The 27,999-nt window shown below is 50.9% G+C and overlaps 4 protein-coding genes across 5 annotated transcripts in view; 2 read left to right on the forward strand and 2 right to left on the reverse strand.

The window, feature by feature from the left end:
• RAPGEF1 (Rap guanine nucleotide exchange factor 1) overlaps positions 1-2,768 on the forward strand; it is an 83,101-nt gene extending 80,333 nt beyond the window's left edge. The window contains 3 exon segments of the mRNA XM_032708060.1: positions 390-487; positions 993-1,121; positions 1,680-2,768. Of these exon segments, the coding sequence (XP_032563951.1) occupies positions 390-487; positions 993-1,121; positions 1,680-1,830 (378 nt within the window). The 3' untranslated portion in view covers positions 1,831-2,768.
• Positions 2,769-6,212: 3,444 nt separating this feature from the next.
• On the reverse strand, positions 6,213-8,036 carry PRRT1B (proline rich transmembrane protein 1B). Its single transcript, XM_032708065.1, has 4 exons — positions 8,002-8,036; positions 7,383-7,803; positions 7,069-7,221; positions 6,213-6,973 (listed from the first exon to the last, which is right to left on the reverse strand). Exons 2-4 carry the CDS (start codon positions 7,788-7,790, stop codon positions 6,815-6,817), a joined length of 720 nt encoding a protein of 239 aa, XP_032563956.1. The 5' UTR covers positions 7,791-7,803; positions 8,002-8,036; the 3' UTR covers positions 6,213-6,814.
• An 851-nt stretch (positions 8,037-8,887) lies between these two features.
• UCK1 (uridine-cytidine kinase 1) lies at positions 8,888-15,263 on the forward strand. Its single transcript, XM_032708064.1, has 7 exons — positions 8,888-8,998; positions 9,169-9,328; positions 10,067-10,163; positions 10,288-10,430; positions 10,526-10,620; positions 11,723-11,771; positions 12,066-15,263. The coding sequence occupies exons 1-7, from the start codon at positions 8,912-8,914 to the stop codon at positions 12,251-12,253; spliced, it is 819 nt and encodes a 272-aa protein (XP_032563955.1). The 5' UTR covers positions 8,888-8,911; the 3' UTR covers positions 12,254-15,263.
• On the reverse strand, positions 13,535-27,992 carry POMT1 (protein O-mannosyltransferase 1). Of its 2 annotated transcripts, none has more exons than XM_032708061.1 (21): positions 27,947-27,992; positions 26,926-27,049; positions 26,173-26,316; positions 25,408-25,514; positions 24,758-24,808; positions 24,289-24,435; positions 23,208-23,319; positions 22,674-22,739; positions 22,453-22,546; positions 21,852-22,007; positions 21,118-21,248; positions 20,818-20,913; positions 19,370-19,462; positions 18,303-18,399; positions 18,119-18,211; positions 17,493-17,613; positions 17,138-17,235; positions 16,575-16,688; positions 15,969-16,095; positions 15,709-15,886; positions 13,535-15,479 (listed from the first exon to the last, which is right to left on the reverse strand). In XM_032708061.1, the coding sequence occupies exons 3-21, from the start codon at positions 26,292-26,294 to the stop codon at positions 15,305-15,307; spliced, it is 2,178 nt and encodes a 725-aa protein (XP_032563952.1). In that variant the 5' UTR covers positions 26,295-26,316; positions 26,926-27,049; positions 27,947-27,992; the 3' UTR covers positions 13,535-15,304. The 2 variants fall into 2 exon arrangements, with proteins under 2 accessions (XP_032563952.1, XP_032563953.1); XM_032708062.1 differs by lacking the exon at positions 27,947-27,992 and adding an exon at positions 27,718-27,923.
• Between the last annotated feature and the right edge of the window lie 7 nt (positions 27,993-27,999).

The raw sequence follows: 27,999 nt of genomic DNA on the forward strand, positions 1-27,999 counted from the left end.
GAAGGATAACTGTGGATATGCACGAAACAGCTGGGTGGTTTCAATAGCTCAGCAATGTCCCAGGGTGGAGGGATGATGGGTGACTGCTCTCCAGTGGGTGTAATGCCACAGTGCTGGGAGCCTGCAGCATGGCTGGGCATTCTGACAGCTGCAGAAGTGCCAGCACAGCCACAGGGGAGAACAGCCTCCTCCTCTCTGCAAACCAAGGCTTGCTGAGGCTGAAGGCAGTGAGGCTCTGCGTATGCACAGTCGGGGTCAGGCTGAGTAAATCACTTAGAGGTGTTTCCAGGACAGCATTAACTCCCTGGCCTGCATAGCTCTCTGGGAAGAGGTGACAAAGAAAATGGGTTTGCAGCAGCAGTGTCACCATGGGATTTGTGTCCTGGCAGGGCCTGGCTGAGTACTGCACCCTGATCGACAGCTCCTCGTCCTTCCGCGCCTACCGAGCGGCTCTGGCCGATGTGGAGCCCCCCTGCATCCCCTACCTGTGAGTGGGCAGTTCCTTTCCTCTGCACATTTAAATGGTTCCTTCAAGGATTTATCAGCAGCTTCTGCTGAGCTCAGCACTTGCCTTTTGCCAGACATCTGGGGTAAGACAGCACTGTGCCACATCAGCCCATGGGCCCTCTCTGGAGCGATTTGTCCGGGAGCGCAGGAGGGCAGGGTGGCAAATACCAGTTTGTAAAGAAGCTTCTTCCAGCCTGGTCCTTCTTTCCATGAAGGGTGAAAGAGCAACCTCAGCACTCTTAGTGTGCCATGGGTGCCTCCCCTCAGAGGCCCCTCAGCTGTGCATGGTGGGTGCTTGCATCTGAACACCTTTGGATCTGCTGCTGGGGAAACAATTCCCTCTGGATAAGGTTGCCATGATGGTGGCGATGGGAGGCTGTTGGGTTGCATTGGGCTGCCTTTTTGCTGGCCACCCTGCCCCTGTGTGACTAACCTCTGTACCTGTTTACCTACTCCCTGGCCTGCTGTCCCTTTATCTCTTTCAGAGGCTTGATTCTGCAGGATCTGACCTTTGTTCATCTGGGAAACCCTGATTACATTGACAGCAAAGTGAATTTTTCCAAGCGCTGGCAGCAGTTCAACATCCTGGACAGCATGAGGTGCTTCCAGCAAGTGTAAGTGCTGCAACAGGGGGGTCAGAGCTGTCTGTGGGGCACCATGTGGGGTTTGGGGTGTGTGAGGATGATGACTGGGAGCCCCTATGCGAGCGGAAGGGAGTCTAAAGTCAAAGCATCATGATGGAGATGTAAGGAGAGCTGGGAATGACAGGGCTCTGGTTGCAGTTCTCCTTCCCTCTCTAGGTTAGATAAAAGTTGTGAAGACATTTTTCTAATGTTAGTTTTGAGATCCAGTGCAAAGTTTTCACATTCCTCTCTTTAAGGTCAGTTTTTCCTCCAGGTTTTGCCATTGCTGGTTCCTGTGTTCTCTAGGACATGGAGGGTTTTCTTCAATGCTGTCTTGCAGCAGAGGCAGCACACCTAAGTGATAGGATCCTTTTTTCCCTCCCAATTCAGCAACAGGCATGATGGGTTTTCCTCTTTCTGGTGTCACACCTTGTCATGAGAACTGGGCACAGACCACAATGCTGGATGTGTTAGAGCAGGGCAGGGGTGGCCAAAATTGAGAGAGGTCCCCAGGTAGCCCCTTGTTTAATCTCCTCTGTGGTTTTCCAGACATTACGACATCAAAAGAAACGACGACATAGTGTCATTCTTCAACGACTTCAGCGACCACCTGGCTGAGGAGGCCTTGTGGGAACTGTCCCTCAAAATCAAACCTCGGAACATCACGAGGCGGAAAACAGATCGAGAAGAGAAGACCTAGGAGGAGGGGTGGTGCGAGCGAGGAGAATTGCTCCACAGAGGCGCCGAGGGCAGCTATGAGACTGGAGTTCAATGTTTGTACCTGTCACTGGATGACACACCCTCCCTCCCAGCTGGCAGCCATCCCTGGGGGTGGGAATGCCGGGCGCTCGCAGCCGGCCAGAGGTGACAGCGCGGCCGCCACCGAGGGCAGAGATCGGCCGGTGCTCGCTGCACTCGCCCTCCTTCTCCTCCCGTCCCTCTGTGCCATGAACCAGCTTTAAACCTGGGGAGAGAGCTGTGTGGAAGGAGAGTCCTGCGCCAGCGTGTTGGTTTGCTGGCCCATTCCATCCGGGAATAGCCCGGCTTCTGTTTTCATCCACGAAGGAAGGTCAGCAAGAGCTCAGCACCCACAGACTTGTCTCTGGAGCGACGTCGGGCAGGAGCAGCCGTAGAAGCCAAGGGTTTGAGTCTCCCCTGCAATGCCACCTCCAAACGTGTTCGTCCATAGGAGATGAGGATGGAAGTGTTCCTGCTGCCTGCCAGAGGAGCTCTGCTTTCAGAGAGCTGCTTGTGTTTACAGGGGTCTTGGTTCACCCCAGATCTCTGGCGCCTTCCTCATGGGAGGAAGGCACCGGTCGTAGATGCGGAAGAGGCACTGAAAACGTGGGCAGGGACCCGCCATCTCCAGTCATCACATCCCCCTCCTCCTCTCAGATCTCGTTATTTAAGCAACGGTAAATCCCTCTGAACCTGGAAACACGGACTACCCAGGTACTGCGGGTCACTGTCCGTGGCCCCGTGTCTCTTAGCGATGGTACTTAGCTTTTGCACAGGAAATGCTGTAGTATATGGACTGTACATACTAGTGTTTAGAATCCGTTGGGGATTTTTGATGCATGTCTGAATACCGATGAATTTATAGGAAAAAAAAAAAAAGAAAAAGTGCAAACCAGTGTGTATAAAATTCACAACCGGTGACAACGTCGTTCCAAGTGCTGGAAGAAAGAAGGCTCGGGGCTGTGGAGCAGGTGCAGGAGCTGGGTGAAGGAGGCAGCGGGTCCATTTCTGGGTTGGAAATGGGAACCAGGAAGGAGCCCTGTTCCCAGCCGAGCCACCCCATCCTCCCACCCCGCTCCTCTCTCCTCTCACTGTTGCCAAATGTCTGTTCCCGGGGGTCCCTGTCGGGCTGGCCCTCGGTGCTGTGTATTGTGACCTGTGCTTTGGCAGGAGCCCCAGCAGGTCCCCGTCCCCAGTCCTGCCATGCCAGAGCCAGCAGGGCAGTGGCAGCCCGGCGTGGAAGAGCAAAGGGCAGTGTCATTTCCCACACATGCAGTGTTAACCCCAATCTGTTCAGTGTGCCTTATTCAGCCCCTCTGTCCCCTCTCTGTGTCCCACCCAGGGTGTTCTCCCCAGCGCAGCCCCAGCCAGGCCATTTCACATCCCTCCTCTCTGTCCTCCTTCCATGGTTTACAGCTGGATTGTGGGTTCAGCAGCCTTGTGAGACCCTTCTCAGCTCTCTGTGGTTGCAGGTTTTTACAGGGTTCTAACAAAATCCTGCAGGTTTAGGGCAGCAGCTCCAGGAATACAGACATGGAGTTTCACAGAGCATCCTTAACTTATTTCTCAATAGCATCTCTGTGCCTGCTCAAGCCTCTGTTTATTCTGGCTGAATCAGAGCTGCACTTACTTCCTTCTCCAAACAGATTGCAAAGCCTTGGCCAGCTCTGCCTGACTCCCAGGAGGGAGTGACAGCCACGCTGCCCCACTCGCAGGGTTTTACCCTGCTTGGTTATTTTCCTGAAGATTTCAGGCACAGGACTCACACAGTGACCAAGTGCTGAAGCACAGAGAGACCCCCCCATCCATGAGGACATCTTCTGGGAGAGGAGAGTGTGAGGTCCAACACAGTTTGTGCTGTGCAGCCCCAGAGCAGGAGGAGCAGGAATCTTCTGTGCTGAAACACGGTATCTGAACAGGATCACTTCAAAAGTGGGTTATTTTCATGGCACTAACGGCGTTGGAGCGGTGCGTTGTGTCCAGCCAAGGCTTTGCAATCTCCAAAGGCTTCCCAGCCTTCCACACAGGAAGTAATGCCTGCGTTTTCCTTTGTAAATAAGGTTTTTAAAAGCCCAACATGTTGAGGTGGTGAGAAGACTGATGGTGTGGGTGAGCACCCCTTTGGTGGGGGCTGTGTCTGGGCTGTTCTGGGAGTGTTGTGTGTGCTGGTAGCACTGGAACCACCCCATCTGGGGGTGCAGAGGTCATGGCTGGGGCTTGATGCCACAGAGGGACAGGAGGGTGCAGCTTGTCTCCATCCAGCTGAATAACTGTGTTATGTGATAGAGGAGCAATTGGCTCACAGATTGGGCACAGAGTTATAGTGACTGGGGTGACAGTTCTCCTCAACATCTTCATTAATGACCTGGACACAGGACTGGAAGGAATCCTTACAAACTTACACCAGAAGCTGTCAAATCCCTCCAGGGCAGGGCGGCCCTGCAGAGAGACCTCGACAAATCAGAGAGATGGGCAACCACCAACCATAGGAAGTTCAACAAGGGCAACTGTCCCATTCTGCACCTGGGATGGGGCAACCCTGGCTGTGTATAGACTGGGGAATGAGGTGCTGGAAAGCAGCTGTGGGAAGGGACCTGGGGTCCTGATTGATGGCAAGTTGAATATGAGTCAGCAGTGCCCTCGCAGCCAGGAGGGCCAGCCATGTCCTGGGGGCATCAGGCCCAGCATCACAGGCTGGGCCAGGGAGGGGATTGTCCCGCTCTGCTCTGACCTGGGGCGACCTCACCTTGGATATTGTGTGCAGTTTTGGGCACCACAATGTAACAAAAGACATTAAGCTATTAGAGAGTGTCCAGAGGAGGCTACGAGGATGGTGAAGGGTCTGGAAGGGAAGTGTTATGAGGAGCAGCTGAGGGCACTTGGTCTGTTCAGCCTGGAAGAGACTGAGGGGAGGCCTCATTGTGGTCTTCAACGTCCTCATGAGGGGCAGCAGAGGGGCAGACACTGATCTCTTCATTCTCGTGACCAGTGACACGAGTGGGGATGGGAGGTGGCCACAGCACCTCATCCAAAGTGATGGGGCTGAGCCCCTCAGCTTTCCTCTCCACCAGCTTTCCTTCCCCAGCTTTCCTCCCCTCTTCTCCCCTTTGCTCTGCCGTCATCCCCAGCTGAGCAGAGTGTCCCAACCCCAGGCTCGCAGGGCTGGAGGGACCCTAAAGGAGGGTCCCCTGCCTGGAGCAGCTTGAGGTTTGCTGAGCAGAGGACCCCCCCCTCTCCAGGGACAGCCCCTGGGGAGCAGAAGCCCAGAACATCCCTGTGCAACACTGGCCAGGAGTGAGTTCCCATGTCTTGCAGGCAGCATTCTTGAGGCCATCACCTCTTTTTGGAGAGAGGGAAGAGTCTGAGTCCCCTCTCCACATGAGGCAGGGAGCAGGGAGAAGCGATGCCCCCAGTCACCAGCCCCCTGCCCCACTCCCAGACATCTCCCCCCCAAGCAGTTCCGTTGTATTATAGATTTACCACTAACCCCATCCCCCTGGTGGCATCTTCCTCCGAACATTTCAGATCTGTAACTTTTATATTAAAGACAAATAAAACACCAATAACGAGCCCGCCTGATGATCCTGTTTACAGTGCATGCACAGTCTGTGGATTAAAGTGACAATCGAATCCGCCTCTGGCACTGGTGTGGCCTCATGTTTTCTCAAGTGCCCCTCGTGGTTTTCCTCTGCCCACGGCTCTTTTTCCCTTTATTTTTCCACTGTAAACCTCTTCCTTCCCTCTGCTGAGATGGTCTTGCCCCAGTACAAGCCCTACACTTGGGAGGGGACATCTGCTACTGTCACCTTCCTCCAGGTGCTGGTGGTCCCTCTGTTGGGGGGGTTTTGGCCCCCCAAACCCCACGCTGGCCAGCGCGTGCCCAGCCCGTGCAGCGGCCGCGTGCTGGCGGCCAAGGGCTATAAATAACCCCTAAATAACCCCTGCAGCAGCCGAGGCGGCCGAGCTGCTCCTGCACTATTTTCAGTCCTGAACAGGGTTCAAAATTCCTCTGGAAATAATTGTCACGGGCCAGCTCAGGAGGAGAATGCCCAGACACTGACCGAGCCCTGTGTGACCGCAGGGCCGCGTTCCACGGGCCCGGCAGAGCAGGAGGGAGCTGTGGGGTGTCAGCAGCTCATCCCCCCCTGCAGCAGCTCAGAAGGGCTGCCCGGGGCCATGTGGACTCCCTGAGGGTCTGGAACCCTGGCACCCACCTGCTTTTGGGAAAGCCTCAATTTCACTGATTACAGGAGACCTTACCGTGAATGTTGTGGTGGACAAAGGCCATGGCAAAGGGGAGATTTGGGAGAGGGAAGGTCCTTGGTGTGCAGAGAAAACAGAAGCTTTGGCTACAGCTGTATTTTATTTCAGCCTTGAAGCAGCAAGGAGGTGGCAATACAGTGTCTGTGTCTGTGTATGTGTGTGCAAAATTACTGGAGAAGTTGCATATGTGAGTTTGTATCTTGCCACATTATTAATGACTGGTGAGGGCTTCCCATACACCTGGGTCTCTCTGTTACACCTCAGCCATTAGCTCTGTCTCCAGCCCCAGTTCTACAGATGCTCCCTGTGCTCCAGAGTCACATTTAGCAGCTCCAAGTGACAGCCCATGGTAATGGGATTCAGCATCCCACAGCAAAGCCTGATCCCGTACATGGTGCCACTGCTCCAACATGAGTCCTTGCCCAGACCTGACTCTGGCATCACTTCAGTCTGGGTTCCTCAGCAGGTGGGTGAGGAAGGGTGGGTGAAGGCCCACGTGGCTCTGGAGCAACTCCTCGTCCCGCCAGGAAGGACAGAGCTGCCCCTCTGCCCAGATAACACTTTGTGGTCACCTGTTTCCCAGGACAGCCCCAGCGGGGCTGTGGCCACTTCACCTGTCCGTGCCCCCCAGGGCCATGGTGAGCTGCAAGGAGCCCCTGGCACACACACCATGGCTCTGGGGCTCAGGGTCCCCGATGCCTGTACAGGGTTGCCAGGACGCAGATGACCCAAGTGATGGAGACAAACAACCCGAAGAGGAGGCTGAAGAGGATGAGGCACCAGGCCTTTCTGGATGCTGAGAACGCCTGGTCTATGTCCCCACGCCTGATCGCAGCCCGGGTCTGGTGCAAGGGGGAGAAGGGGAGGGGTTAGAAGAGACCCGCAGCACCCAGAGAGGCGGGGGGAGGATGTCTGAGATTGCCAGGTGGGTCCTTACCTCGTGGGAATAGATGAGGGCCATGGCCCCAGTCAGCATGCAGCAGCAGACGGTCACCAGCACTGCCTCCACCAGGTAGTCCCTGGGCAGGTCCTGCCTGTAGCCGGCAGGCAATGGCCCCATGCTCGGCTGCCCGGTGTACTGCCCGGTGTACTGCAGCACGGCAGGGGAGCAGTTAGAGCTGCAAACCCCTGAGTGTGCTGCTCAAGCATCACTTGGGGCACCGCATGTAACCCCATAAACCCAGGAGGGGAGGTAAGGGGTGAACTCACTGCAGAGCAGGACAGAGCACATCAGGGAGGGGGGATACGTACGATGTTGTAGGGCAGGGCCCCAGGCGGGATGGTCTGGGGAGGGAAAGGCCGCGCTCTCTGCCCTGGACGCGGCTGGTAGAAGATGGGCTCCTGCTGGGAGGGCGGGCACGGCGGGCAGTCGAAGCGAACTCTCTTGCGGGCCGGGGGCGAGGGCGAGTAAGGCGGCGGGTCCCCCTCGACGCCCGCGTTGGTGGCCGCCTCCACGGGCGTGTCCCCACGGCCCGCGGGGGGGTCCCGGGGGGTGTCAGAGCTGGGCGGCTCCTCGGCGGCCCCCTGCTCCCCCTGCTCCCCCTGCTCCGCTCCTGGGGCCTTGGGAGCGGGGTCGGGGGGTCGAGGGTCGGGGTCGGGGGATCGGGGGTCGGGGCCGGGGCCCGGGCCCTGCGGCCCGGCTGGCGGGTCACCTTCCATCCCGCGGAGACGCCTGCGGGGACAGGGAGGTTGTGATGGGACAGCCCACCCACCCCAGTGGTCACCCCAAGTGAGGGGCTGGGGCTGCCCAGGGTGAGACCCCTTTGTGCCAGCCCCGGGCCGCCGCGGGAGCCCCCATTGCCCGTCCCCTGCACCGCCCCAATGTCCCACCCCCGTCCCCACTCACGGCGGTGCCCGGGGGGGTCCCCACCTGCCGCCGCTCGGGGCCCGGACCCCGCAACGGCCCCCGGACCCCGCGACGGCCCCGCCGCGGCCCGCGGGTCCCGCGTGGCCCCAACGGGCGGCGGGAGCGCAGCGCCGGGGCCGGGCCGGTTAATCATTGACCGCCTGTTTGCCCGGGGCCCCGCGCGGGCAGGGCCGCCCCCAGACTGGCCCTAAGCCCCGGCCCGGGGACCCCCGGATGGAGACCCCCGGGCTGGGACCGCGGGGAGGCAGATGAGGGCGTCCGTGCTGCCCCGGGGAGGGTGTCTGGGGTCCATCGCGGTGCCGCAGCCGATGGAGCCGGCGCTGAGCGCAGGGAGCAGTCAACCGAGCTACACAGCGATTTTTACATGTATTAACATATGATTTGGTTTTATTTTAAAATTTTATATTTACACGTAGAACGTGCCGTCTGCGTGTTCCGGCTGTGTCTATTTATCTACAAAATGTATATAAAAATGCGTATATTTTATCTACAGCTATTAATACTTGACACGTGTGTGTGCATACCTATATCACAGCACGTGTGTGCGCACACACTGCACACGTCTTATCCCTACGTTACACATCCTCGTGTCTCTGTGTTGTACCTTCAGGTGCTTCTTCACACGCACAGAGTTCCCATGTACCTGTTCCCTACGTGTGCACTCGGGAACAGGTGTAAACACAGACACCGACACACAGACAGACACACACACGTGTGCCGGGATAAGGCAGCGCTGTTTGCAGTGAGGCAGAGCTGCCTGTCCCTCTGTCCGTCCGTGCCGACGGACCGGCGGCTGAGAACGGACGCGCTCAGCGCACATGGCCACGCCCCATCGACCACGCCCCTAGAAAGCCTCGCCCCCATAAGGTCACGCCCCGCCCTCCGCCCCGCCCCTCACGGTGCCCGTCCCGCCATGGCCTCCGCCGGCGGCCCCGACCCGGAGCGGCCGCACCCGAAGCCCTTCCTCATCGGCGTCAGCGGCGGCACCGCCAGCGGAAAGGTGAGACCCGCCGCGTTCGGGGTCTGTCGGGGCTGAGCTCCTCTCCCCGGGCGCCCCGCGGACCGCGGGAGCTGCGCGGCGCCAGCCCGGGCATCGCCGGTGCCGCTTCCCCCCCCCGCAGGAGGGGCTGGGCTGGGCCCGGGCCCCGGCTGAGCCCCCGTCCCGCTCAGTCCACAGTGTGCGAGAAGATCATGGAGCTGCTGGGGCAGAACGAGGTGGAGCAGCGGCAGCGGAAGGTGCTGATCCTGAGCCAGGACAGCTTCTACAAGGTGCTGACGGCCGAGCAGCAGGCCAAGGCGCTCAAGGGGCAGTACAACTTCGACCACCCGGGTGAGCCCCGCGCCGTGCCCCCGGAGCAGGGTGTGCTTGGAGCACGGCAAGGGCCTGTCGGAAATGGGAAGTGCTGGAGAGCAGAAATGCTCTCTCCCCACCACCACCCACCAAAACATCCGTTCGTCCTTCCCTCGTGCCCGTTGTTACTGACGGCTGGCACTGCCCTCCTGCAGCCATGGAGAGCTGCGGAGCATCCCGGCCTGCCCCCGGCTCCGGAGAGGCTCTGTAATGCACCACATCATTCCCCAGATCCTTTCCTTATGCTTCTTGTCTGCACAAACAGCTGCTCCCCTGGCCCGGGGGAGGATTGCAGGCGGGACAGGGATCTGCCCTTGGCTGCAGTCTGGAGCTGCTGTGGGCGCACAGGGGCGGGTACTGAAACCATTAAGAATGCCTGAGGTTTTCCAACTGGCTCTTGGCTAACGGAGTTGCACGAAACTATACAATTACTGAGTGGTTTGGTGAAACCAACTTCACCTTTGGGTTCTTAATTTTATTGTGCTGTAGTTGCTTATAAACAGCAAATTGCCTCTTCCCTATCTCTGTAACCAAGCACAGCAATTGTCGCTCAGGCAGGGAATGTCGGCTGCCAGTAGGAAAGAATAAGCCATAAGTTTTTTTTTTCCTGGTGAAACACTGGGCAAAGAGATTTTCCTTTGGGTCTGGAAAAATCTGGGCTGATCATTTGATACAGCAGCATCTCACACTCCTCCTCTTCAAACCTTCCTCTCACAGATGCTTTCGATAACGATCTGATGCATTCAACCCTGAAAAATATTGTTGAGGGCAAAACAGTTGAGGTACCAACGTACGACTTCGTGACACATTCTCGGTAGGTTCTGGTTTTGTGTCAAGCCTCAGGTGGTGTCTGTGGGTGTCCCAGCCTGGGGATGGGTCTCTTGGTGCTGATGTGACACATCATTTAACAGTGTGCTGTGGGTGTTTTCTCCTGCCAGGCTGGCAGAGACGACGGTGGTCTATCCTGCTGACGTCGTCCTCTTTGAGGGGATCCTGGTTTTCTACAATCAGGACATTCGGGACATGTTCCACCTCCGCCTCTTTGTGGACACGGACTCGGATGTGCGGCTGTCCCGCCGAGGTAACGGCTCCACTGGCACGGGCAGAACCAGCTCGTGCTCCTTATCCATCCTCGGCCATGTGGCAACACTCAGGGGTTTTATCTCCCCATCCCAGTTCTGCGAGATATGAAACGTGGGAGGGACCTTGAGCAGATCCTCACCCAGTACACCACCTTTGTCAAGCCTGCCTTTGAGGAGTTCTGCTTACCGGTAGGGAATGTTTCAATAATTTGATTTATGGGGCTTTTTCTGGGGACTGGGGAGAGGAGCAGGGTCATCTGGGGATTAACTGCACTGTAGACACAGCAGTGTGGACTCTTGGTATTTTGGTATTTGTATTTCACAAATCCCACGCTCTCCCCTCTGCCTCATGTCTTCAGCCATTCCCAGCTGGTTGTTAAGGAACTGAAATGGTCCCTTCTGCTGGCGAAGCACCATGGAAATGCCTCCAGCACATTTCCTCACTGCTGGCTGCTGGGGCTATTTTAGCATGGGCCCCTCTGACTGAAACACTCCCACTCTCCATTTATTCTTAAGACTTGTAGGAAGAAAAAAGAGCTTGGTTTCCAGCAGCCTCTCTCCAAGGGAACACTGGGGAAAACGTGGGGCAGACCATTCTAGCACTGTTTGCTGTACTGTATAGTGCAGGGACAATTTAGGTGCTCACATAACCAAATTAATTTGTAAAAAAAACCCTTTGAGAACAAAATCCTTTATGTGGATTAAATAAGCTGGAAAAGGCTAACTCAGGCTCCTCCTGCTCTAGATCAAAGGAATTCTGGGGCTGTAAAAGTACTCATTAGAAATGCTGAATTTTGCCAGCTTTTTTCCAAGTAGTGGGGGAAGAAAAAGCAGGAGTGCTGTGGTGGTAAAGATCAATAAAATGTTATCAGAGGCAGGCAGGAATTTCACATGCACATTGGGTACCTTGGCTCTTGGCAGAGATTTAGCAATGGCTTATGAAACTCTGATTAGAACCAGCTCTTGGCAAACAGACCTGAAGAGGTCAATATTTGAAGGCAGCTCAGAAGTGTAAAAACAAGGGCTCTACACCTGACCTGCTGCTTCTACCAGGTGATTCTTTGCAAAGGTACAGTAAGAACAATCCCTGGCCTTAAATCCAGTGCACGTCAGCCACAGTGATGTCTTAATTAATTTAGGTGTAACCATGACCGAGAGCTTTAACTTTCTACCCTGGAAGAAACAGAAACCCTCCCTCTTTGCCCCAGTTTTCTGGCCTTTGGTCACTCCTTCCTAGAATGAAGAGCTGACTTTTCCATTAACAGCCTCCACCACTGTTCCTGTTTTTCAGACAAAGAAGTATGCAGATGTGATCATCCCCCGAGGAGTTGACAACATGGGTAAAAGGGAGCTGGGTTCTCTGATTTCCTTGGGGAGACACCCTTGGGGTTGGGAAGAGAGCGAGTGGCACGTGCTTCTAAGGAAAGGTGTTTTGCTGGAGGGGAGGGAGCTGCTCAGCCTGTGCAGGGCTGGAAAAGTGACCCGTGGAGGTCTGACCTCGCTGCAGACAGCAGGCAGAGTTTCATTTAAGGGCTTGTTAAAACTTGAGCAGAGCAGGGCTGGATGCTCCACATTTTCTAGATAACTCAGCCAGGAAAGCCTTCACGTCCCACATTTCCCATTCCTCTCTGCAGTTGCTATAAACCTCATAGTGCAGCACATTCAAGACATCCTGAACGGAGACATCTGCAAGTGGCAGCGAGGGGCGATGAACGGGCACGGCCGGACCTACAAGCGCCCGTTCCCGGAGCCCACGGAGAGCAGCAGTGTCCTGGCGGCAGGAAAACGCTCCCACCTGGAGTCCAGCAGCCGTCCACACTAACCTGGGTTTGCCTCTGGTCCAGACCAACACCGAAGACAACTTTGGGAAAGGACTTCGACAGAATGGTTGGTGAAGTGCCCTTTAAATCATCCTGGCAGTGGAGGGGATCCTGATGTGAACCTTCTCACAGAGGGGAGAGGATGGAGTTGGCCATCGGCCCCTCTCCCCTCCAAACCCCTCCCTTTTCTCCCTAAGATGTCTGGAATTATGTTACTTGATGAACTGGTTAAAGGCAGTGCTACTTGCCTTTTTTTAATTTTCAAAGAGATCTACTGCTGAAGACTTCCCTGAAAATTAAGCACTATCAGGTGATTAGTAAGATACCCCATTTCCCTGATGATGGGCTTCCTTAGCAGGAAAATTATCTGCCTCTTGGGTTTTTTTTCCTCTGTCCCTGTTAATTTTAACAAGCAGGTGCAGCCCTTACTCTTCTCCACCTTGAGTTCTGGCCTTGCTGTGCTGCTGGCCAGCCTGTGGGGGCAGGAGGTTTGACTTGTAGGGGCATCTCTGCCCTGAGATAAGGGTGAGACAGAGACTGTCTGGGAGAAATGGGAACTTGCAGTTCACCAGGGACAGGCCCAAGAAGTTTATTGTCTCTTGATTCCTAATTTATTCCTTTCTAAGCTCCCAAGTCTAGCTACACTGTATGATTATTTTTTTGTACCCAAACAGTCACCTTTACCACAGTTACTGAATGTGTGAGCTCCAGCTGGATTGAGTTGCTCATGGAAACAGAAACCTGACCTTGTCAGTATTAGTGTCTTTTAGTGCATTTCTGTACTGCTGGTTGCAAATTCTGCTGGGCAGAATCCGTCCACTTCCAGAGATGGCTGGTGAGACCAGCAAGGGGGGAGGCTGGGAATGGCAGGACCCTCCTCCTGCTGGCACAGGCAGCTGCCTGGACACGTTGTACCCTCAGACAGGGTCAGAGCACTTGCCTTGCACTCCAGCAGCTTAAACTCAAGAATGTCTGGTTTTCTAAAACAAGCAGACAAGAAGTATAAACAGTGACATCCCAGTTTCTGTAGTTTACCCCAGATAAGTGATTACAGTAAAGTGTCTGGAAAAAGAAAACATCTGAAATGAAGTGCTGGTTGGGCCTTTGAAATTGTCCTTGTGATACCATTCTTGAGTCTGGACTTACAGTGTAATTTTAAGAATGAGGGTGGGAGGGAAATGTTATTAAGAGGAATTTTTTCATACTTGCTAGTTTTCTAAAAGCAGCATCTGGCTGTGTTGGTTGTGGGTGTCTTACTTTGCCTAATAAACAAATGAACGAACAGTGATCAAAAATGACCATTTTATATAAAAGGTAATTGTGCTACTTGGACTACATCAGCAAAAAGGTACAGAAAGGACACTGCTGGAGGAGCTCTTGCACTCAACAGAATTGTTACCTTTAGTTCTGTCATGGCTGAAGATTTAGAAAAAAAAATAATAAGAACAAACTTAAGAAATGCAGTCTGCACTTTCATCCTGTAGTCTTTTCAACACTGGAAATGGGTGAAGGGTTGGTATCTCAGTGATCTCCTCAGCTGAGTGGTACTTCTGCAGTGCCCAGGAGAAGGCAGGTCATTTCCTGACTGCTGCTGGGTGCTGTTTAGCTCAGGGTGACAGACTTAGACTATGAGCTACTGCACTGAAGCATTAGCTCTCAGGGCTGATTACAGTAGGAGCAAAATAGTCACTGAACCCTACTTTGAATGACTGTGGTGTTGGATCATACCTTCCTCTGGAGGCCAGGGGGGAGCTCAAAGCATTTGTTAGAGCCTTGAATAGCATTTGTTAGAGCTGTGAGGAACTCCACAAAGAGCCCCTGCTCTGTGGGGCTGCTGTTCTGGGCAGCTTTGTGCTGTATTAAAGGACCTGCTGCTGCAGCCACATGGAGATAAGAAATAGGATGTGGCCCAGGTACTGTAGCCCTGGTTAAATAACTAGAGCCATTACAAATTCCCCACTGGGCAATCCTAGTCCTTCACCTCTGCCTTCCCCCTCCTCTGTGAATTCCTCTGCTAGAACAGGCCATGGTTTGGGTTGCAGTGCTTTTACCCTGAACCCACGTGCACAAGTTAGAGCAGGTTTCCTTCTCAGCAGGATCAGTCCTGCCTTGCCCAGAGTTCCTCTTCCCGTGGGATTTGAGGTGTAACCCTGCAGCCCAGTAAATACAATACAGCCATGGCTGGTAACAGGCCTTTAGGCTTCACATCAGTGCCACAAGGCCAGAGGATTCTTCTGGCTCTGGCTGACTTCCTGGCTTGCCCGAAGCCTTGTTTTAGCTTGTTTAGCTGTAACAGTAATTTTCTAATGTCTTTTTATTTTTGCTTCTTAAAAATGATGGTTATGCCAAATGATTACACATAGATAATAGTAACAAGTCATTATTCTATGCAGAATGAACTATTTATAAATGTGGCTTAATGCTGTATTTACATAAATAGGGATGATAGCAGAGCAGTGAAAGTGGGGGCAAATAATGCATTGTTGAGGAATAGAGTCATGGGATGGTGCTGAAGGCTGCAGGGCCAGTTACTGATTGTTAAAGAATGGATAAGCTTCAGAGCTTGGAAAACCTTTTTTTTTTAGGAGTAACAAGAGAAAAATATCTGATGTGTTGGAGAGTGCCTATTTTTCGTAACTTTTATCATGGAATTGTAGACCAAGGTGCTGGGAAACACATGAAATAGCCCTCAGTGAAATGCAATTAAAGAAGGAAGAAACCACCACTGTCAGAAAGAGGAAGAAGAAATTGTTGCAGCATGTTCTTCCCAGCAAAGGAGCCTGGGATGCTGTTGCCTGAAGTCAGCAACCTTCAGGCCCTGAGGGGCAGTGGAAGGGTGAATGTAACAGGGGCAGAAACTGGGAATTGTGCTCATAAATGTATTCCTGTTGAGAGCTTTTCTGTAACAGTGCTCTTTTCTTTTCCTGTAATCGTTAGATCTGGACTACTATCAATTACTTGATCCAACTGTTAAGATTTCAGTTATACTAACAATAAATCCTTGGCTTTGCACAAAAGGTGTTTCCTTTTGGCTGTAGCACGATTTGTAGTGGTCACTGTTTTCGGATGAGGATGTTCCAGCTGTCCTTCCAGCGCAAGGCCTTGAGTTCCGTCACGGACAGCGCGGGCTGCCCGTAGGTCACGGGGCTGAAGGTGCAGTAGACAAAGTACACTGAGGAGAACCAGGCTACAATCAGTGCACTGAACATGCTCTTGAGCAGCACAGACCTGGGATGAGAGCAGGAAAGAGCAGTCAAGTTACATCAAAGCTGGACGAACACTTCATCCAAAAGGAAGACCTACACCTGGCCTGTTTCTCTAAAGACAAATGACAGAGTGTGGCCTCTGCTGGAAAAACCACTGCTCTCCCTGCAGCAGCTTGTCCAGGTGACAGCCCTGGAGAAAAGAACTGTGTCACTTCCCTTGTTGAAGAGAACTGTCTGTTAAAGCCAAATACCTGCAGAGATGATCACCGAGGTGCTGCAACACGACGGGAATCAGGAGAATCTGGAATGTGAGGGCAGGCAGGTAGTGGTAGAGGAAAAGTGTTTTCTCCATCAGGAAGAAGGGCAGGTAGTTCACAACCCAGCCTCCACCACAGACACCCCCAGCTGACACCCAGAGCTGCCAGGAATCTGCAGGAGATGGGAGATGGCATCTCAGAGCAGAGCAAGACACAACCCTCCACCTGGACACACACACAGAGTGGAATCAGACCTTCAGGGATGTCATAAATCCTCCTTCTCCGTCGGATCAAGTACCACAGGGACAGACACATGTAGACCAGAGCAGCAGCATTAGCTGAAGCCCAGGTGACAACATTCCCAAGGAGGTGGATCTGGGCCTGCAGGATAGATGATGGTCAGCCAGAAGCAGGGACATGCAGTGGTTCTTTTAAGTAAGTTTAAATATTACGTACACATACTTGCTAAATTAAACCTCAGAATGTGCCTGGCTAGTAACCTGGAACAAAGCTGGCTGATAAACTTTGCTGCTTTAAGACTCTCTTGTAATGGAAGGCATTTGAAAAATGCTATTGGAGATGAACTCATCTTCTAAATTAGAATCAATAATGGAAATTATTAAACTGCAGTTTACCTTTAAAAAAAAAGTTTGAGAAGACATGATTTAATTAAAAGTCACTACTGTCAAAGCTGTATCTCATAAAATAAAAACCTCAAACCTCAGGGAAAACACATTAGCAGAGGAAGAGTCCTTGGCTGGAACTGCAGCCCTGCTTGGACTCCCACTCCTGGAGCTCACATGTGAACTTAAGTCTCCTTTCTCACCCCGTTCACAGTTACTTCTGCCTCTTGTACTTACCCCAGAGGTGGGGTGGAGCCAGTAGGCAATATTTGTGTCCATTGTGATCCAGTCCAGAGCAGAGGAGCTGTACTTATGTTCTGTGTCTTCATTTTTTAATGTGAGTATTTTCCACTAGAAAAAAAAAGGAAACAGAAAGCTTTCAGAATGGGAGCAACAGGTGGTTGAACAGTTCCAGATATAAGATGCTAAGTTCCTAACCTGGGAGTGGAGAAAGATTTTGCCTATCTCACATGGATACTGACCAACACAAAGGTTTTATTTTGTCCTTATATAATGCACTTTCCATGTATCACACATTACAGTTCAGTTTCATGCAGCTTCTGGGTGCCCAACAGATTTTCCTCCCCCTTTTTTGTTACACAATCACTTGGGTATTCATTACTGAACAGCACAGGTCTCTAATGCCCTTATAAGTGCATTCTGAAATATTTTTTTTCAGTGAGGAAGCCAGACTATCAGCAAGGAATAAACAATGGATCCTTAGGCTCAGAGTCTGCAGATACGCTCAGGTTTCTGCTCTGCACCAGGAGGAAAGATGAAGGGAATAACAAGACACTCACCTGCAATTCTGTGAACTTTGCCATGAAGCTGAGGTTTTTACTGATGTCCATCTGTGTGGGAGAGTGGAGTTCTACTTCCCTCTCTTTTTGCTCTTGGCCTGGAAGAAAACAGCATAGCTCAGAAATAACGACATAACGGGCAGAAAGCTAGAAAGGGAAGCACATAGGATATACTCCTTGCTCCTCACTCTCCCAGGAGCCCTTCTCCAATACATCAGCCAACTGCAACAGCACTCTGAGGGAATTTGTAAGGATTCTGACATCATGACAGGGCCAGCTGAACACACATACACACAGTACCACCTTCCCATCAACATGAAGTGTTCCCCAGTCACAGAAATCTGCTGAGACATACTTTTCCCATATCTGTGCTCTTCCACATTCCACAGCATGCTCTGGTGGTAGCCTTTGGACAGCTTCTCTCCAACCACCTCCAGCTGCCGGTATCCCCACTCAGGTAGAGATGCTCCACTGAGCTGAAAGTGAAAGATGGCTGTGAACTTACAGTGCTGCCAACCTGAACTTCAGGATGGAAGTTCCCAGACCCTGCCTGGGAGGCCAGCAAGGGATTGCTAGAAAGTGTATGTGAAGAGTCACCATGCAGTGCTGTCTCGACAAATGCTACAGCCATAAAGTCAGTGATTCTGGCAAACTCTGTGAAGAAAAAGATCCTTTAACTACTCCAGCTGCTGTCATGTGCTACTCACAGACTCAGCATCAAATTCTAAGCCTCAGCAGCGTACAGTGCTCAACCTCTTGAGAAGCAGGACAGCTCTGATGCTGAAAAGGGATGAAATACGACTACCTAAAACACATGCTGGTTTTTTGTCACCCTGAGCAAGTTTATTGTTTCCTTTTATTTACTTATTTGGTTATTTTTGTAGTCGTTTAGTTATTTGGGAGCAGAGAGATGAGTAGTTTGTGAGAATACAATCACTGCATGAAACAAAAGCTGTAGCACATAAACATAAACCCACTTGCCTTTAGCACTGCAGAGGTGTTGACATGAACAAACCTCACTTCTGACAGAATTGTCTTCCACACATCTGTGTCAGACTCCCGATTTACAATCTCCTACAACAGAAAGATGGCTTTGGATTGTTGTGTTGTCCCAGCTGTTTCTGCTGGAACATGATCAGCCCCTCCCCTCCCTTTGACCACTCACCACTCTCCAGAGGTTCTGTGCTGGCATGGAGATGTTATAATCAATATAGCAGGAAACTTCCTGGGAGTGGGGGCTCAGAGGGGCAGCAACATCATGCCTAGAAGACAAGTAAAATAAGATCCTCCACCACCATTTCTCAAATTCATATAAAAAGCAAAACCATATGGGATTGGTTTAGACTGGATTCAGTAATAAAGTGAAAAGTAACTCTCTTATACAGATTGCACTGTTTACTCTGAGAGCACTCCCCAAAACCCAGAGCTGCCAGAAACAGGCTCAGAGGAAGCCAATGCAGATGCCTGTGATGCCAGGCTGAAGAACAAGCACTGATTGTGACAAACAGAGACACTGTTCACTGGGCTTTCCAATAATGAACAAATTAGGTTTGGAAGGGACATGGCAAAACCCAAGTTCAGAGCAGCCCCCTTCCCAGTCTGAGTGATATTCAAGCAGATGCCCTTTGGGAAGCAGTCAGGAGGCAATTTCATACTGCAGGCTTTCAACACAGGCAAGAATCTGTGGCAATGAGCCACAGCACACTGGATTCTCCAACACATCTTCCTAACTTCCAGAGCACATCCTTCATGCAGGAATATGCCAACAAAATCAACTGAGTTGTCTCTGGGTTGTTACATAAAATATTAAATCCCTGCACCTGCCTGGAGGGGGGGCAGTGAAGGATGAAGGCTCACGGAGGGGACTCTGTTTAGGAATCTGCAGAACTACCATGAAATGTGAACACGGGAAAAACCATCACTGGTCCCTCGTAGAGAGAACCAGAAACAGTGAACAGCCACTGAGCAATTTGTGATTAAGATCAAATCCCACTGCCAAGTCAGCTGCAAAAAATAAATAAGCACAGAGCATCCTCCCTCCGGGCCACAGGGATGTCTTATGGAACTAACCACACGAGGTCCCTCCTTGCTCCACTGTCTGAGTAACAGGCAGTTTATGGCACATCTGAATGCAAGGTCACTGTGCTTCACCCCCCCTGAAGGTTTACTCTGAGAGACAACATGGCAGAGTGAGGCAGGACTGGCAGAGCAGAGGAAGAGGAAGGGACTTACGTGTTGAGGTAGCGGGTTGTGATGCCGTGGACCAGCTGCACAATGTGTCCATGCCTGACGGGCCGGGGGGGGTTACTCACCACCAGCTGCTGCCTGGTGAAGTGATACCCAAGAGGAAATGGTTAAATTTGATATATCTTTATATATAACACAACCTTGTTGTGACCAAAGTGTCAGGTCAAGAAGCTGCAGGCAGGGACAGATATTTAAACAGGAAGATGAGAAATTAAAGAAATATATAGATTGTACCAGAATGGAAACAAAGCTCATCAAGGGAAAGGTGAATTAAGGGCACAGTGAGTCAGAGGATCAGTAATGGGATACTGACACCGCAGGCATTAGGTCAGTGGTCTGAATCCAGGTCAGTCAGGAGTGAATGAAGGTTATTCCCATCCCACAGCTGTTTGGTGGCTTCTGTGGAACACGTGAGTGCTTCAGTGAGTCTCACAAGTGCTGTACTACAGCTGATGTCACTTTGGCAGAATTATAAGAGAGATCAATGGCTTTCTCCACCACGCAGAGCAAACTCTCATCTTCCTTCTGGACTTCTGGCAAGGGGGAACACTGCAGTTCATCAAACTGCTGCCTGTATTTTGCTGTTCTATAGAAGGACTTTGCACCTGTTTGTAGGAGTCTTGAGTTTGAAGAATTTTAAGAATATATTATAGAATATATAAGAATATATTTAAGAATATATGTACTTCTAGTAGAGTCCCTACTCAAAAGGTTTGCACCATGGACAAACTTTCCCAACACAGATATGATTTATAATGACACACAGCCCTTCTAGGAGGACTCTTTATACAGTTCCCAGAGCAATATAAGAAACCTACAAAAGCAACCTTTTGATCAATATGAAATTATATCACTCAAGGGCTTTTACTGGCAAAACAAGAACAAAGAGTCCTGCTCTGCACTGTCAGTGACAGTAGCAAAACACTTCAGCACAAACCAGGCCTCTCAGGTACAGGCACTACTTGGAATCCCTCCCCACGTAGCAGATTCTAAGCTCATCCAACACTTTTAATACAAAGAACTACTCATTTTGCAAAAGTGATTTCTACTCTCTTCTGAGACTCATCCAAGTTTGATAAAACTCACCAAGACACTCTAATGCCATGGCTCACACACTTCAAAAAGCAGAACTCCCCTTTCATGCAAAGCACCTGAAGAATTTACACTGGTCCTGTGAGTCTTTCAAGTTTCCCTTGTGCACAGCACAGCCCACGTTCTGACAGGAGCAGTTCAGACGGGATTTCAGAGTCCTCAATGCTTTTACCATACTGAGGAGGATCCTGCAAGGAGCTGCCTTTACCAACTCTGCAGCTGCAATCACTTAGATCACACATGGCCTCTGCACCCATAAGCAGAGAAGAGTTATGTTCAAGCCAAGCTATGGCTTGGTTCTGGAAGCATGTAGCTTGCATTGAAATCTCTTACATACTCACATTCCAGGATCTTTGACAATCCACCAGTTGTTCACATCCTTGAAGGGATAGCAGGTCACCTGCTGTTGATGGGAACTCCCTCGGCCATTCTCATACCTGCACAGAGAGTTAAAAACCCCACAGAAGTGTAAGGGCACGTTTCTGTGCTCACCAGCAAGACAAACCAGCACCAGACCACTGGTTCCTTCCTGCAGAGCACAGGGAATCTAAAGCATTAATGAAGCCATTGCCAGGACACAAACCACGATGCTTGGACTGGCAGGTGAAGCACCAGAGCACACTTTCACCCAGATTCCTCACCTGATGGGATAGGTGTTCGTGTGAGAGTGGAGCCAACACTGCATGGGCTTGCCCAGCACGTTCCGCAGGGTGATCTGAGAGCCATAAGCCACCTCTAAGGGCTGGCCCTGAGTGATCCGAGCCAGCCCACCCTGAGAAGGGTAAGGACAGGATAAGTAGAAAGAAGAAGAAACAACTCAGAGGCTGTTTAAATTCTATTATGAGTCACCTGTCACTTTAACACAGCAGACCTTAGCACAGTGCCTTCTCATTTGGTTTCATCTACAAAAGTCAAGTCTCACAACACCGTACTCAGAAGACAGTAAATACACCAATGCCTAAAAGACTACAGGGTCTCAGGGAATATCCCTAAAGCCATGCTGTTCTAAAGGACAGACTAAACACTCTTCTACAGAAAATCATACTGTTATCCTGTAGTATAATGTGTCACCACTCAAGAGTTCAGTACTGTATCTACTTCTGTGGAGTTTCCTGTAAGAAGGGACAAACCTTCTGCAGAAGAGTGAAAATATTGTTCTTGGTTCACGGGGAAAACAGCTTTTCATCTGTTATTAGGATTTCAGTCATTCATCTTAAAGCAGTACTACAGCAGCAAAGTGGTTAAATGACATCAAAGGAACAAATATGCAGGATCAAGGGAACGGTATTGCACACCTTTCTTCTAACAGTGAACATAAGACAGCTTTCCCCTTTTTCTCCCTAATAAATCAGCTCTGTGGCCACATTTCCTTTACCTCTAAGCTGGCTTGGAAAGCACTTGTCATGATCTGGTCGTGAGGCCCAGAGCGACAGAGCAGAGCCAAGTGGACACAGAAGAAGGACAGGTACATCACCACTGGGAGGAGGACGAGGGCCAGTCCCCGGGCTAGAAAATGGCACAGCAAGAAAACCTGGGGGAACGGGGAAAACTCACTGGTTTCATCCTCCAGATACGAAAAATATTAAAAACAACAGTGCACTTGGCTTGTTTTGTTTGTCTTTTCTAGGTTTCCCCCACCCTCCTCATTCAGCTGTAACTTTGTGGACAACTGGATAACTTCCACTGAGGATGTGAACTGCAGCTAGCAAAAGGTATGTGAGACAGTGTAGGTTTTGAGTCACAAATCACCAAGACATGGAAGAGAGCAGAAAAGCCAGTCACACACATGTGTTTTTCTTAAACTTAACTCCATCTTCTCCAGCAAATAAGCTAGGAACTGTTCTTTGAAAGGAGGGTTTCCCTACAAGGAATTTTAGCAGAAAGCCCAGCTACAGTCAGCATTGTTATCTGTGGGCCCCTGGCTGGTTCCTGCACTGAAAAGTTACACAGTATATTCTGCATGTTGTAGTACCTACATTTGACAAGGTCTGGTCTCCTATCATGTGCCAGAAGTGCAGCCCTGCAATGGCCAAGAGCAGCATATAGGTAAACAGGCCCATGTATTTCACTCTGAGAAGAAAGTGCATAAAAAATGAACAAGGTTAAAAACTACACAACTACCTAATATAAGATATAAATATTCAAACTCTCCCTTGAACAGGAGGCATTGAAGTCCAAGTAAGACACCATCACTTACCCAACTGCACATGAACAGGCTACTCCAGTCAGCATGAGCCAAAACCACCACCTTCCAGAGAAGGATCTTAAAGATAAATGTATTAAATCACTTGCTGAGTTTGCTTTAAAGATAATTTTACTACACTAAATATTACTTTATCCTCTGCAAGGATCAGAGAACAAAAAAGACAAGTATCTCTAAATTCAATGCATGTAAACAGTAATAAAGGAGCATCAAGTGACCTGTTATCTTTAGTGTTTATGTGCACAGAAGGAAACCTTCCAATAAAAAATGTGGGTGGGCAAAGAAGTGCTCCCAAGGGATTTTACTTCTATTGTAAAATAAAAAAAAAAAAGACAACCTTGCTAACAGTTAAAACAGTCTTTAACACTGCTGAAAAAACTTCTGGAGCAGCAAAGCATTGGGTTTTACAGACAGATGAAGTCAACTACACAATGGTGAAATGATTTATAGAAAAAAAAACCCCACAGTCTGCGACCAAAAAGGTCACCACAAGAATATCCAAAAGGATGGGAGACAATCCAGCTTTACCTGTGCCTCTGTAAATTGTAGAACTTCAGGTAGGACAAAACTGCAAGTAGGATAAAAAAAATCAATATTGATTCCAGGAGCATGAACCTTGACTGAGTGATCAGAGAGTTCTCTGTGGGAAAAGAGAGATAGACACAAAATTAGAGAAATTTATCTACAGGCAAGTGCTACCTCAGACAATTGCACTGTTATCCAACAGAAGGACCTGCCCTCCAGGGACAGCCAATTGCTACTGGCTGTAGTGGGGAGGTGCTGGGTTTATAAGGGACTAAAACCTTCCAGCAGGAGCAAAGCACAAGGCCATAACTGTCTCCAAGACAAAGAGGTGAGCAAGCAGTAAACTCTGGCAGGAGGCAGATAAAGCTGCTGTGCTTCCTACAAAGGCACAGAAAATCAATGCTGGTAAATCCAGAGAGGTGCTTCTCCAGGCAGTCAGGGCAGTGAGCCCAGCAGGCAATGAGCACAACAACAAATCTGCAAGACAGGGAGCTGCAAGGAGCCAGAATCAGCAGTCAGTAGCTAGGAGAGGTTTCTCTTATCAGGCTGCTAAAGGGCTGCTGAGAGGTTCTTGCCCTTTCAGGCAGCTGCCAGCAGCCCCTCAGAGAAACAAAATGAACTGAGCTGAACACACCAGAACAGAGTCAAACCACAGTGCTAAGGACACAGGCTGGTTTGCTGCAGTTTGCAGATGAAGAAATCAGATGAGCTCTGACTGAGAGCAGGGTTGTCCTGCTGTTAAAAACCAATATGTTGCAACTCATCCTGTAAACCTCTGAGGGAGGGAGTACAGGCCTCCTTGGATACAAGAAATGTGGTTTTCTGTGAGGCTGTTAAGGCTGCTCACTTTGCTTAGTACTGAAGTGAACTTGTATAAAGCCCAAAAGGCAGCCTGCTGCAGAGCTGTGAGGATACAGAGGGCCAGGGAGCTCAGCACAGGCCAGGCATGAATGTGGGCTCCAATATGTTGTCAGTGTTCTGTGGGGAGATACTCCTCCAGCCTTCTATGCACCCTAAAAATCCCTGAGGGGAAAAGGGACTCATCCCCACGTATGAAGAATGGGTCTCAGTGGAATAATCTTACCTAAGAGGATCAGAAGAGCAGCTCCAAGTGCAGCACAGTGGGAGAAGTGCAGTTCCACCAGGATCTGGTAGGCTAAAGGCACACAGAGAGCACCAGCCAAGGCTGGCAGGAGCCGCAGGGACCACACAGGAACGTTCATGGTGTACTCTGGAACAGGAGACAACAGCAATGACCGACTGGAAACTTAACTGCAGAGAGCACAGACCACTACAGAACTCCTTAATTGTTGAATCTAACGCTGACTTGTGCTAATTTATTGTCCATCTTGTACTGCTTAAGCTGTTTTAGCTGAATTTAAAAAAATCTGGAATCACAGTGCCTTGTATTTCTGTTTGAGACCTGCAGAAGACTTATTGAAAAGGAGAAGGGAAGGTGTCAGGTAAAGTGTTATTTTCACTAGTCAGGCAAAAGGAATATTCTGAAATTCTGCTTTTCTCAAAAGAATGAGTCAGTTAAAAACAGCTCTTACCAGCTCCAATCCTGTTCCATAAGAAGTTTCCATCAAATCCTCCTAAGTAACCTACAACATAAGCAACAATTCAGAACTTCCACTCTCAAAACAAGTACAAAAACTGCTGCTAAATTGGGAACCATTTCCCAAACACACAGCTTTTCCAGGCATGAGGGCCCCCTTTCCCAAAAGGGTCCTCTTTGATAGTGATCTGCCTGCAGCAGTGCTTGAGAATGTGCAGAGGCACAAAGAATATAAATTGGGAACGACAGATTCTCAGTGACAAAGTCAGATGTATATTTAATCTCCCCATCCCATACAGACACTTTCATGTTGTGCATATCTCAGCCACAGAAAGGAACTCAGGCCTGAAAGTCTGTTTGTTGTCTATGTCTTGTCTCAAGCAGTTCTCATCTCACCCTTCACTTTATCCAAAGAATTGGATAACAGTGAGGTAACGGATACATGGATCCATCACCTCCACTCTACTCATACAACAGCCTCCTAACAATACAAAATAAAAGAAAACCCACTTCTCTCCACATCAAAATCTCTCATCTGCCTTGTGCTTTTCCCCAGTAACTGGATCTGACAACTCATTTTTAACCAGCACTTCTGTCTCCCACAGCAACAGGCAACAGGCACTTCCCAGTTCCAGGAGACCCCACCTCCCAAGGCCAGCAGCATGTGGCCAAAAGGTGGGCCACTGTCATCCACAAAGAAGATCCTCTTCATGTAGAGTGACACGAACTGGCCATAATAAACTTCATCAAAACTGAAACACAAAAGGCAGAAATATGTCAAATCTAACTGGAATTATCCTGCAGGGACACTAGGAAAGCAAATACTGACTTGTTGGCAGAAAGTTAACGAAGCACTGAGGTTTTGCACCTTTACCTTCCCCTTGGGAAGTTGTATTAGGGAAACACTATCACTGTATTGAGATTCATCCTGGAAAAGAGAAGGGATAGGGGGGACCTAATTGTGGCCTCCCAGTACCTGAAGGGAGACTACAGGAAAGATGGAGAGAGACTACAAGGGCCTGGAGTGACAGGACAAGGGGGAATGGCTTCACACTGACAGGGAGTAGCTTTAGATTAGATATTAGGAAGAAATTCTTCCCTGTGAGGGTGGGGAGGCCCTGGCACAGGCTGCCCAGAGAAGCTGTGGCTGCCCCATCCCTGGAAGTGTCCAAGGCCAGGTTGGACGGGGCTTGGAGCAACCTGGGCTAGTGGAAGGTGTCCCTGCCCATGGCAGGGGGTTGGAATGAGATGAGCTTTAAGGTCCCTTCCCACCCAAACCATTCTGTGATTCTGTGATTTACAGAGGCTGATATCAGTCAAGCTCTGCTCTTCTGCTCCTGCATTCTTACTTGCAAAGGTTTAGAAAACAAGCCTGTGTCATTCAAGCAGAAAATAAACTCTTCTACTCACACCACAGCCCGTGGATAACAGAGCCCCCAAAGGCGAGTTACTAATCCCATCACAGTCAGGGCAACGAGGTTCACATTGATCTCTGCAGTGACCACAACAGGCTCCTTCAGAAACCCCAACATCCTGTCAAAGGTGTGTCCAAACCTTGGAGCAGAAGAGAAGAGCAGCATCACCCTTTGGCTCACAGTGAGCTGAACATCACTTAACAGAAAGCATCACTCCAACTTCTGCTACAAGTAGCTCATGGTAACTCATTTCCCAAAGTTCTCTTGCTCTCCAAATGTGTGTCTTTCTGTTGGATCTGCAGGAGTAACTGCAAAAATCAAATTACCAAACTGACACATTTTTCATCTCCCCTGCTTCTGCCTGCAGTCCTAAGCTGGAAACCTTGCTTATTCTTCCACTGGTTCTGCAGAAATGCAACAGCTTAATTCCAGCCTATATTCTACTTTGTACAAAGCAAAGCTCCCAGCCCAAATTCTGATGTTAGTGATGGACAAACCAGGTGCTCAGGTACCAGGTGAGCTCAGTATCTGATCTTTTTAGAGCTCAGGTAGCTTTAAAAAAATAGTTATTTCCTTGCAAACAGAGGTATTTCTTTGCAGGTGGGGAAGGGGACAGGCAGAACCCACAAACACCCTCTGCTTTAAAAAGCTGCTTACTGGAGCACAGATGTAGGTGCTGTAGGAAGCAGAACTGCTGAAAGCTAGGTCAGAAAATAGCAGGGAATCAGTGCTGTGTCTCCTCACTCACCTCAACACAACGGAAAGTTACCAGAACAAATCCATCTGCGTGGCTTTGATCAGGGCAGAACAAAGCGAGATGTGAGCACATCACCACCTTCCAGAGCAGTGCCACTGGCCTGGTTTCTCTCTGCCTATCAAACACAGAGAACGCACTTTTTCAGGGGCCCCTGGCAGAGTTTTGCTCCCACCTGTTCTCTGTCACCGCCTCACACATTCCCTGAGAGCACACGATGGCCAGGACTGTGCTGATCCCTGCGACACAGGCTGGCCCTGGCCCCGGGACAGGTGTGCAGCACCACCTCGTGCTCCTCCTCAGGGCACCACCAGCCCCTCTACCAGGCTCTGCACCCCCTTTTGAGGGGGGAGCAGCACCACCGACCCCCCAGCCCAGCCTTGTCTCCCCTCGGGAGCTCCCTGGGGGGCAGCAGGACTGACCCCACACCTCACCCTTAGAGGGTCACCAGGACCCACCATCCAGGCTGTGCCCAGCCCTGGACCCCTCCTGGAGCGTTTTTGGGGGCAGAGGACCCGCCACCAGGCCTCCCACCCTGCGGGGGCATCACCCACCCCCCGTTCCGAGCCGGGGGGGGCAGAGGAGGCACGAACCCCCCTCCCAGGCCCTGACGTGAGGGGGCCGCGGGACCAGCGGCACCGCAGTGCCGGGACAGGGATCGGGATCACCATCCAGGATCAGGACCAGGATCGGGATCGCGATCAGGCCAGGGACCAGGACCAGGATGAGGACCAGGACTGGGACTAGGACCAAAATCGGGACCGGGAAGAGGGCATGGACCTGGACCAGGACCGGGACGGGGATGAGAACCAGGACCGGGATCGGGACGAGAACGTGGACCTGGACTAAGACCAAGACCAGGACCAGGACCGGGAAGACGACAGGGACCGGGACTAGGACTGGGATCGGGACTGGGATCAGGACCAGGACCGGGACAATCCCCCCAAACCCTCGGGGCCCCCCTCGCGGGGGGGGGCGTGGCCACACCGCGCGCTGCGCTCCTCCCGCCCCCTACCTGGCGGCGCCGGACGTGACGTCAGACGCACGTGGCATTCGCGGGGGCGGGGC

Source organism: Chiroxiphia lanceolata, chromosome 21 (genome assembly GCF_009829145.1).
Source record: "Chiroxiphia lanceolata isolate bChiLan1 chromosome 21, bChiLan1.pri, whole genome shotgun sequence".
Lineage (NCBI taxonomy): Eukaryota > Metazoa > Chordata > Aves > Passeriformes > Pipridae > Chiroxiphia > Chiroxiphia lanceolata.